Here is a 12,566-nt window from a genome sequence, read left to right on the forward strand (position 1 = left end):
TGTCCAAAATATCAGGATTGGGAATTATCCAATTCCAAAAGCATTTTTTAACACTCAAGCAAGAAACAGGAGTCAGGATAGCAACTGTGCTAATATTAGAGCTTGATGTTTTTGTGATAGAAGAAATCAACGTGATGAGCTCAACTGCTCTCCATCATCTAATTCTGAATATCATTATTCTTCTGAACATGCCCAACGAGCTCAAAACCATAAGAATTACATACTCCATTTCAGTGAACAAATCTCTTCAGAAGCATTCCAGGGCAGCTTGGATTCAGAGGTCCTGGGCTGCCGCAAGCAACTTATTCTCTAAGGCCTGAGAACCCAAAGCTATGTTCTTCTTTTATTTTAGGATGACAGGAACGTGACAAACAGCCAGCACTCAGTCACCATCAAGACCCCACCAGTACAAAGAGGCTTTGTGATTGACAAGAGAATATAAAAAAGGGAGGAGACCCACTTCTTCCTTCCTCTAGGGAAGACTCCAGCTGAAATTTTAGAACTTAAAAGCGTCTCCCATTTAGACTAGTTCACTTTGCAGGTAAACACCTTCCTGGTTCAGTGACTCAGTCACCCATTAGAAACAGAATCTGTGCTGAAAATTGATAATGGTGGAAAAATATTGTTTTACTGTGAATTTCAGCTCAGGGCAGCTGTGACATACTTCCTCTTCTAGCAAGCTGTCACTGAACCAGTACAGCATGAAAAGTAGGCTTCATACATGGATATTTTATTTGAAGTTTTAAGGATTCAGATTGGAATAAATCCAAATATTTCCAATTTTTGCTATCTGTGATTTTTTTGAAAAAAATCTAGATCATGAAAAAGGAAAAATATGATGTATTATATGAATATTAATATCTCCTTCTATGTCCTTCATTTCAATAAATTTCCATGACAAGGACAGTGATTCTGAAACACCTCCCCCAAAATAAACAGAAAATACAGCAAAATTCTTCTTCAAAATATAATCAATATCGTTATATAATCAAATACAATCTACGAAATACATACTCAAAATATAATAATCAGGTTGTGAACTGATAATTTATATTTCCAAAGACTGTTAATTTAATTTCCACTCAAACTCAATTGGAATGTATTAGCAGTGGACTTCATAGATATTTAAAGGGCATTCTGATGATCTCAGTCTTTAAATGGCAATTGATGACTTTTCAGTTTGATCAGCAGTAATGCATTAGACTGATACTTGAGAATATATTCACTAAAAGCCTAAACATTTCAGATAAATAAATTTATCTCCATTTTTCAATCTTGTTTTTCTCCAGCTAATAAGGACATTTGATATTATACCATGTCTGCAGATATTTCTGAAATTAGTCTTCGTTGGCAGTCCTAGAAAACTTTTTTTAAACTGTACTTTTCAAATATTATTACCAAGTAAAAAACACCCTAACTCGTAAGTATCAAAGACAAATTTCCGTCTTATTAGAACAATGTTGTAATAACAATCTCACATAAACTTGTGGCATGTATTGTAATCTTCCTCATTACTTCCCTTCTAATTCTAAAGTGTAGTATCTCAGAACTAAGAGTATGAATATTTTAAACGGCAGTTCTGACAATTCTGGAAAGAAAGCTGGCAAGCTTTGTGGTGCACTTGTCTGTCATTCTCCATGGGAACACTCCTCCTTCAAATACACTTGAGAAGAAGTTAAGTTTCCCGGGGTTCTCTCTCAAGAAATGCCTACGTGTCCACAAAAACACAGTAGCATCCCTGAGGTGTGGCAACCAGAGGTATGTTAAATGGTGATAGCACAGAAACACCATGCTGCTGTGCAATAAAGATCTATTTCCAGGTCAGCTTTTTTTAACAGCTTAATTGATATAATTCACATACAACTCACTATTTAAAGTGTATCATTCAATGACTTTTAATATATTCACAGGCCTGTGTAGCCATCGTCATAATTACTTTTTTGAACATTTTCATCACCATTTAAAAAAAAAATACCAATTAGTAGTCATTCCCCGTTCCCCAAAAGTCTCCTAGCCACAGGCAACACAAATCTACTTTCTATCTCTATGGATTTGCCTATTCTGGATATTTCATATAAATGGAATCAAACAATATGTGACCTTTACAGCTCAGAGTTAAATAATAAAAACAACTAATTTTATTGAGAGTTTACAATGTGGCAGTCATTTAGTACTCACAGTAATCCCATGAGGTGAGTACTGTTATTATCCCCACTTTAAGGTGAGAAACCTGAGGCACAGAGAGGCTGAGCACCTGACCCAATATCACAAAGAAGTTAGATGGAGAGGGTTTGAACCGACACAGTCTGGCTCAAGAGTGCATGCTTTTCACCAACTCTGCTACCCTAGAGTGCCCCTTGATTAGCTCCAGGAAAACTCCAACAGTAGAAAATAATGGAAACAAAGAGTCAGGCGTGAAGAAAACAGTGAATTATAGCATTCCTCATAACTGGTAAAACAAGGAATTAAACTTAACTGCTTCCGACCTGAGCGATTTTATTAGCAAAAGTCCAGTCTAAGAGCTTTCTATGATCAGTAATAAATGTCATTGTTATTCATGAAAATAAAACTGCAACAAGTTTCTGAAAGGCAGTTGACCACTTCTGACATGATTGTGTCCCATTAAGTTCTTACTTTAGTAGTTGCATTTTAAGTTCATACCATTTCTCCATACAATATTTCCCTTTGCCTTCTACTAAAATCAATAAACATTTATATATGTTAAAAATTTTGGAGCCATTTCTTTATCTAGGCCCAAGTACCTCAAAGGCTAGCAGGCAAAAAGTGAAAACAGACTTGCCACAACTTTCATCCATAGATGGAGAACATTCACCCAACGGGCAGAATAATGTTCTCCCCTCAAAAAGAAACTCACATTACAGTCATGTGACCTGGTAATAAGCCTTGCATTCTCGGAGGAAGTGATTCACAACATTTATGAACCTGTGTTTTCTCACCTTTTCTATTTGCTTTGAAGAAAGCAACAGTCCTAACATTCTCTTTACTTTCTCTTTTCATAGGACAGATTTTGCATTTTTTAGTAAGCTGACTGGTTTTGGGTGCCAACTACATTAGTACCTTGTTCCACCCGCATATATTTTCTGAGGAATATTGCTTTCACAAGCCCATGTCGACTCTTTAAAAACTCACCTTTTAAGAATGACAATGTATTTAGGAAGCCAAAGGCATTAGATTTTTCTACTTCCTACCTTTTCCATATATCAGTCCTCTTTCACTTAAACTGTGTGCCCAAGGCTTTCAAAGAAAGCTTCAATTTCCTCCTAATCATTTATCATGATCTCTTCCAGATAAGGAGGTTTAACAATCTAGCCATGCATGTAGACGTTTTGGGCTGCATCTTAGACCATTTCTCTTTTCTTTCCCATTCCCCAACTTGTCAACCTCTCTTGCTTGTGCAACCTTCTTTTAACCACTTAGTCTCTCTTGTCTAAATAAGTAAATAAACAAAGAAAAGAAGGAATACAAAAGGAAAACCCTTAATCCTATAACAACTTGCCCTATCTTTCTCCTCTCAAACTTTTTGAGTTTATTATACTCATTCTACTTCCACACTCACACTTTTTTACATTTTCTTTTATTTACTTAAAAAAATTTCCCCAAGTTTATTGAGAAATAATTTTCAAATATAATTGTATTTTAAAGTATACAACATGTCACATTTATTTCTCAATCTACTATCCCAACTCAACTACAGAAGTTTCTCTAGCAGGTTACCACTGACCACCAGGTTGCTAGAGCAAAGAAACAGTTCTTAACCCTTACCTTACTGCATATGTCTACAGCATTCACACTAAATATAATTTCATTCCTCAAGTTCTCTGTTTTAATTAACTTTCTTTCCTAGTTTAAAAACAACAATCACTACTCGCAACTCTATTATTTTGCTAAGATAACAATCACCGTGCTAGGTGCTCACATGTATTAGTTCAGTAGTTTTTCACATGGCTGGTTGTTACCCATTAGTGGGTCAAAACAGCTTTTTAATACTTTTTTTTTTTTTTTTAACTTGGCTGCGTTGGGTCTTCGTTGCTGTGCGCGGGCTTTTCTCTAGTTGTGGTGAGCGGGGGCTACTCTTCGTTGTGGTGCACGGGCTTCTCATTGCAGTGGCTTCTCTTGTTGTGGAGCACGGGCTCTAGGCAGGCGGGCTTCAGCAGTTGTGGCTCATGGGCTCAGTAGTTGTGGCTCACGGGCTCTAGAGCACGGGCTCAGTAGTTGTGGCTCACAGGCTTAGCTGCTCCGCGGCATGTGGGATCTTCCCGGACCAGGGCTCGAACCCGTGTCCCCTGCATTGGCAGGCGGACTCTTAACCACTGCACCACCAGGGAAGCCCGAAACAGCTTTTTAAATAAATGAAATAAATTAGAATAGAAAATATCCAAATGTATTACACGTAGCAAGGTTACATACTATTCTGGGAAATTTATGGGTCTGCATGAGTAGTCACAATATAAAAGGTAGTTCTGGGACTTCCCTGGCGGAACAGTGGTTAAGACTCCGTGCTTCCAATGCAGGTGGCGCGGGTTCGATCCCTGGTCAGGGAACTAAGATCCCGCACGCCGCACGGCGTGGTCACAAAAAAAAAAAAGGTAGTTCTTATTTTGGGTGACATCCAAAAAAGTTGGAAAGATGTTGCTTCTTATGTAATTCTCACAATCCTACCTATGAGGTCCATACAGCAATTTACACTTTTTAATAATGAAGAAGCTGAGGTATACAGAAGTTGTATAATTTGTCCAACATCAAACTGCTAGTGTGACAATCAAGAATAGCCTCTATTTATCTCCTGAACTCCAAATATACAAATGATATCTGTATTTCTCTATGTGAATGTCCTAAAAGCAACTCAATCTCAGTATTTGCTAAACCTGTATGTAATTTCCACACATTTTCTAATTTGCTCACCTTCTAGTGTTTTGCTCTTCCTCATCCAAGCAGCAATCCTCCTGTCTTAGATAAATCAACTCTTCATCATGTCATTACCATAACCCTCAGTCATGTCCTCACCATTTCTCTCCTGAACAACTGCAGCAGTGTCCTCCCACTACCTGTTATTATGCCCCCTCCAAACGCCTAATTCATTCTCTGCATTGCTGGAAGTAATCTCCTTGAACTAAAAATCTAATTATTTAGGGCACACTCTCCCAAACCTGAAGAAAACTTTTAAACTCCAAATGCCATATATAATTTTCTAGACTGGACTGTTGTGTAGTTTTAGGCAATACTTTAAAAAATAGAACCTAACTGATATTTAAAGGATTTTTTAAAAATGAGTAAATGGTTGAAAGACCCAGATCAAAACTTCCTCACTTTTTGTTACTTCAAAGATACTAATAAGTTCATGTAAACAGATTCAAGGACAATCATAAATGTCATTCACTCAAGAACTATAGGTTGTCCAGCCAATAAATAGTGTTGTTTTCATAAATTAAAAAAAAACAACAACACTACATCCATATGTTGAGACTAATGAAATAGTTATTTTTGCCTTCACAGAATAGCACAAATTCATGGAATAGCAGTCATCAATACTGTTTCTAAATATGTATTAAAAAAATATATATGTATAAAACACAACTAAAATAAACTTTAATTTGCACTGGTTTCTTACTAAGAATCCAATGCTTTCCAATGTTTACGGCAGATTAAGGTAGGTCTATTGTGAATCAGTCATATATAGTCTGTAGATTATCTACTGTGACAAGTCTGAGCCTTTCAATCTACATGTTTAAACAAACTGTTGGCTGCCTTTGCACAGGCAGGTGGAAAGAATTTCTAGCTAGGTACTCACTAAGATGGGATCAAAGTTGTCGTAATACACTTCATGATACTATTTTAAATTAAAGAAAAATGAAGCTCAATTATTTCATTTTTCTAAAATATTAGTGTTCTTCATACACAGATCACTAATGCTGAAAATAAAACCAATAAAATAACGTTTAAAAGGGTTTCATGTTTCATTGATTTTTTGTGAGCAGGAGTAAATGTAACAGTTTTGTTGTAGTGTCTGTGTTATTGTTGATTCTTTCCTTTGCTTCTCAATTAAAACAAAAAAGAGCTGGTGGTTCAAAAGAAGCTAATTTCTTTTCTCCACATGACTGTTGGGAAGATCCTAAGCAGGCCTGAATCAATAATTATGATGAATCCTTTTTACTTAAAAAAAAAAACAAACAACTTAGGTTGCTTTACCCATAAATACACACTTGGAAGTAAAGAAATGTTTTAAAGAGATGCATTAGACAAAATATTCTATCAACTTTTCAACTATGACTCCTGCTTGGCCTGAACTGATAGTGGCAGACATGCCCTAAGGCGAAGCTGTGACAATAACATACAAAATAATAAAATGCTTAAACAAAGGAGGCAGAACCATTACAAAGAGTGCCCACTGGGGTTGAACAGAGAGCCTTTTTCTTTCAAAACACTCTTCAAAATATTGTACCCCAATTTATATCAATAGACAGCTGGATGGCTGGATAGCCAGATGGCCAGCAGGCTAAGAACTGGAACAAAAAACCGGAAAAAACTTTCTCTTCACATATTACCTTTCCTCCACCCAAGCCTCTGAAGTGTTCCCAGGATTCCATTTGAATATAAGCCATATTTTTGGCATACAGATTAAAAATCAAGATCACCATGTATGAGATAATGTATGTGAAAAGAACTATACCTATAAAATAACTATTAAGAGCTATTAAGAGCTATGCAAAAGTAAGACATTTTCATTATACATTTTAATAACCATAGTTTCAATACTCTGAACATTGTGTTGCTTTTTAAGTAAATTCATACTATAACCATCACATCCTATGTCACTTTTAGAAAATACTTATGGAACTACTTCCTCAAGTTCTTTCTTTAAAAAAAATAAAATTGGCACATTTTTCTCTCTATTGAAAGGGGGTTCTCATTTCCCTTTTTCCCATTTATGGGTTAGGATAAAAACACAAGTTGACATTTCTAACATAAAATGTTTCTCTTATCCTCTTCTTAAAAAAGGTTATTATAAATGGATTCATAGGGACAATATCATTTGATATTTACTGATCTAATTTTATGCAATTAGAATTAAAATAATTGTTAATAAATGGAATAAATGTGTCCTCAAATATCTACAATATACTTAAAATAAAGTTGAATTTTAAAAATAAAATATTCTAATGGAATTAGACTTGCTAACTGCTATTGTTCATTCTAAACACTTGCTAGAGTTCAGACAAACATATAACATTGTTTTCTTTGGTTGCAGTACTTTATAAATGGTTTTATTTTATCATTTACCAAACCTCTTTTGTTGAGTTATTCAAACTAACTTCTGCCAAGAACACTAGGAATTTGGTGATAGTGCTTCTTTTTGGAGAAAAACAACCCCTTTCCTCAGAAAATTGAAAATGTTTATCTTGGCACTAAAACCTTGTATTGAGCCTTCTGGAAAGTATTTTAAATTGTTGTTTTTAACCTAGACTCTGTGACTGAAACAGGAAAAGGTTCCGTAGCTCTGCACCAAAATACATATTTATAGGGTTGATTTTCTTTCTACACCAAAAATACTAGTTTGATGGCAGCAGTTTTCAAAGTATAATATCCTAGGACCATGCCTAACATTGGGCATTATCACTATATTCAAGACAATTTGTTTTTTAAACCTCAAAAACGTCTGATGTCTAAGAAATGCTAAATGTTGATCAAATATGCTATCTTTAAGTGCTATATTGGGAAGGACTGTTTCACTTAACAACCTGGTCTGTTAGGAATTTTCACACACACAAAACATTTTATTTGATACTGTACTTTCCTCCTGTGCATGCCAACAAAAGATATGTTTCTAAGTTTTTATCTTTTCTTTTACATTTCTCCTACTAGGTATGCTTTATCTTCAGATTATACAGCATAAAGATAAATCCTTGAACTTTTTGCAATACTGTCCTAATAATGTGTCTGAATACAATTAAGACATCTTTGGAAATTGATGAAATGAAAGAGTCATTGTTCTTAACTCCCCTACCACACCCCTAAATTGCTAGAATACACGAAAGAGACTACAGGAGTTGTAAGGTGTATATGAAAGTATATTAAAAATGGTAGGTCATACAATTTCACAAAGACCCCCAGATAGCTGCAACAATTTTTCAGTCGCTAATAACTGACATAGAATACTATGCACTCCATCATGAATACGTCCTTCCCACCTTAAAAACTTCATCCATTTTTTTCCTTCTAACAGCTTGTCTGTCCTTTACAAGAAAAATTACAGCACCATCATCATTTTATATTTGCATATGACATTTTTTATAGTTAAAGGAAGTTCAAATTATATCATTGTGCTTATCAAGTATTTATTAGAATGTTCTGACAGGAAATTAGTTGTTTAAACATTCTGCTATGGTTGAACTGCCTTATTTAGGTTAAACAAAAAAAGATAAAGATATCTACTAAATATATCTTACTAAAATCCATAACTGTCATGTCAATCAAGTGCAAATTTTAATTTTAAAAGCCTAGAACTTCCTGCTGTGATTGAACTCTGCCTATAACCAGAAAAATCAAGAAAGAGTCTATTCAAATGAGTGTAATAAGAGTGAAACAAATAGGAATTACTGGTATTACAGAAAATGACGATAATGAAGGAGTGGGCTCTTCCTAATCAAAAATCCAACTCCCATACTGTTGTGTTTGTATGACAATGACAGGCACCATTTTTAGTGGCATTAAAATTCTGAGCCATCCTAACACTCCCCCACATTCCTCAGAGTCTCAGTATCAATGAAAAATGCAACTCTGACATAATGGACTAACTTAATATTTTACAGACAGTGATTAGCATGCTAGGTTACGTTCGTAAAAGACTTAGATTAAGCCCTGCCATCACTTTTTTCTCATTTAAATTGAAAATGTTGATTGTTTGATAAGGTGAGCGAAGAATATCTAAAATCAGGTCCACAAAAAACAGAAATTCACCTTTCAAGATCTGAGAACTATTAATTTACATATTCAGCTTTCCAAGATGAACTTATAAGCATAGTGTGAAAAATCACATCTTCCTTCCCTCTCTTTCTCTATTCACTAAGGAGCAGTGACTTTTCTCTAACCACTCTAGAAAACAAAACAAAGCAAAGAAAAATTCAGGTCACTTGTGGGGCATAATAATTTAGAAGACACTTTAGTTACACGGTTGATTTAAAAATTACAAAGGAAGAGTATTTTTTTCTATTAAAATAAATAGGTATAACAGAACATACCTGAAAAAGAACATGTACATGGCAGCTGTGATGCAGAATAAAAGGACCTATAACAAGGAGAAAATACGTTACTTACAAAAGAACACTGACATCACCATTTGTGTGTCTTAGAAAGCAAAATACCCACTATTAAATCTTGTACCTGAAACAATTAAAAGATGTACGAAACTAGTCGTACACATATCACATTCTCTACCTTTCAAATAAGTCATATCAAGGCAATAATAAGTCTGTATATTTATGCACACATATAAATAAATAAAATTATAAACGTTATACAATATGTTGTGTGTACATATATATATAATACTGTATATATATACATATATAACACTATATATATATATATATATATATATATATGTATATATGTATATAGGCTGGGTAGAGGGTAACAGGGTTCAAAAAGGAATAGCCAATTTAAAAAATTATATCTAAGAATTCCTCAAGAAGCAAGTAACCTAAGAACAGAGACAATGGCTTTTAAATAGTGAAGTCAGCAAAAAAATCATAAAACTTATTAACTATTGTATCAAGATGACCAGACTTTTAAAATATAAAACACAGTCCAGTTGTCAACCAATTGTAATCAATAAGAAAAGCTCCTAAAAATATGATCATCCTGTATGGGATATAGACTCCCTATAAAAAAATTAATTCCTCTAAAAGCAAGCATCAGAACACACAATAAATCTGGATTAAAGAAGCTCCCCTAGAACACGTCATACGAAACACAAAGTATATTACTAAGATGTCTATGGAAAGAATCCAAACCCAAGTCCTGACCAAAAGCTTAGTTATGCCAACAAAGTGGATCTCCATAAAATTGTTTTAAATCAGTAAAACGGAAGTTGTAAACTGTGTTCTTATGTTAACAATAAGAGTGTAAATTAAACACAAGGATTGTCAGTGGCCTCACATCATAGACAAATGACAAATGAACTATCTTCAACTATTAAAGACTGACCACAAGGAACCACAAAAACAAAAATCGTACAAAATAGTGTTTAGCTATTTCCAACACAACTGCTAGTTGACTTAAGGAAAGTATAATAGTTTTGCTATTACAAATTGAGCTTGATAGGTTTGCCACCTTGGCTTAAGATAAGCATAATAAATACAATCTGAATGACTTAAAAATATATAAACCTACCAACCCAAAAGAGGATGGGCATCACACCGCAACTACTAAGCCTGCGCTCTAGAGCCCATGAGCCACAACTACTGAGCCCGCGTGCCACAACTACTGAAGCCCGCGTGCCTAGAGCCCATGCTCCCAACAAGAGACGCCACCGCAATGAGAAGCCCACGCACCGCAATGAAGAGCAGCCCCTGCTCGCCACAACTAGAGAAAGCCCGCGTGCAGCAACAAAGACCCAAGGCAACCATAAATAAATAAATAAATAAATAAATAAATAAATAAATAAATAAATAAATAAATTTATTTTTAAAAATCTAATAAACATGCACACACTCTCCTCCTCTCCTTTCTCCTTCTTTTCCTCTCCCACTCTCTCGTGCCTTCAAAAATACCCTATCTATGACGCATAAGGTTCATATCACTGTTTTTGAAAATGTAACTTAAAGCATAAGGAATAATTTTCAGTTATTGATTAATCAATTATAAAGTCCAAGTGAGTTTGTTTACTGGCTATAATTTGCCAGCCAGTGCTCCAGATCACAAAACTCAGTTTTTATTTCCCTCTCCTTGAAACCCCTTTGGGCAATGCCAACCTTCCCAATTTTTCAATGTTTCATTCTTTCCCTGCACTAGTCATTATTCCCCTCGCAGACTCCACTCACAAACCTCTCTAGAAGTGTCCCACAAATCTTTCCCACGCTACTTTCTCCAAAGAAAACTTCCAAAGTCTCTTTCCCTCAAAAAATGTTGCTATGCTCTATCCTCATATGCTAAACCTATCTTTGCTCATATTAAACTAATGATTATCTTTACAAATAATACAGTTGAAACCGGGAAAGAGCATAATGTTTAAAAACTCAAGCTCTAGAATAAGGCAAATACAGGTTTGAATCTAATTTTATGTGACTTTTGATGCTTTATATAATTTCCCTAAGCCTTAGATCCCTTATCTCTAAAATGAGTATATCACCTCACTTTGAATTGTTGGGAAGATTAAATGAGACGATGCTGCAAAGTGTCAGGCATTCAGCAGATTGTTTTTATTTTGTTTTGTTATTCATGGAAGTAATCTAGATATAAAAACCTCATCCAGAGACAGAAGCTTGGAAAAAAGTTTGTTTTTAAACAGGTAGACCTTTTGAAATCTCTCAAATTACCAATATTTGGAGAATATAGAGCGGAGATTTAAGATATGAAAATCTGTGCAAGCAGGGGGAAACATGTAAGGGATATTAAAGTACAATTGATCAACTCATTCAAGAAATATTTACTGAACACATACTATGTGCCAGGCACTATTCTAAAACTTACAACAGTATACAAAATGGACAAAGTCCTTGCCCTCCTGGAACTTACCTTCTACCGAGGTAAGAGAAGATATTGAAATAGTATGTCAGACAGTGATGAGTTTTGGAGCAAAACAAAGCAGGATACGGAAATAAAATGCAGGAGAGTAGGGGTGGTTGTTTTATACAAAGTGATCAAGGAAGCACAGACTTGTTAGTAGAGACACTGAGGAGATGAGGGATAAACGAGGGGACCATATCAACAGAACCAATGGAAAATTTTTGAATTTTATTCAGAAAGATGGTCAGTATTATGTCAAAGATGCTAAAGAAAGGGTTTCATTTTTAGTAACATACAGTTTTCAAAGCTTTTTACATTAATTGTGCTAATTTCTTAAACATTGTAACTTCAACAGAGTGCTTTTCCAAATAAATGTAAATCTGCAATTAAATAATGAAGAAGATTTTCTCTGTGTTTCGAATTATAGAATTTTAGAGCTAAAACGACCTTCAGATAATATATTTTTTCGTATTAGGAAACTTCGATCCTTAGAAGGTAAGTGATATATCCACGTTCTACCCTGCTAGTTGTATCTTGCATTTCCTCTATTAAACAAATATTGGTCAAATGTTTACTCTGTACCTGCTCCATAAAGAAGCTATTTAAATACAATTCTGACCCTTAAGGAACTTACAGAATACTGCTCCACAGTCTAATTCTGTAGCTACTCTTTATATGTGTGGCTACTTAAAAATTTTTATAGCTTTATTGATGTATAATTGACATATTTAATGTATACAATTTTGTTAGTTTTGACATAGGTGTATATCTGTAAAATCATCAACATAATCAAGATAATGAACATATCCATCACACCCCAA

The 12,566-nt window shown here is 34.6% G+C and overlaps 1 protein-coding gene across 2 annotated transcripts in view; it reads right to left on the reverse strand.

Moving 5' to 3' along the window:
* The window catches only part of TMEM135 (transmembrane protein 135), a 249,740-nt gene that overhangs the window by 64,113 nt on the left and 173,061 nt on the right, over window positions 1-12,566 (reverse strand). For both annotated transcript variants that reach the window (XM_068555925.1, XM_068555924.1), the window contains one exon: window positions 9,258-9,304. In XM_068555925.1, the coding sequence (XP_068412026.1) occupies window positions 9,258-9,304 (47 nt within the window). The remainder of the gene's footprint in view (window positions 1-9,257; window positions 9,305-12,566) is intronic.

The sequence above is a fragment of the Eschrichtius robustus genome, chromosome 11, assembly GCF_028021215.1.
Source record: "Eschrichtius robustus isolate mEscRob2 chromosome 11, mEscRob2.pri, whole genome shotgun sequence".
Lineage (NCBI taxonomy): Eukaryota > Metazoa > Chordata > Mammalia > Artiodactyla > Eschrichtiidae > Eschrichtius > Eschrichtius robustus.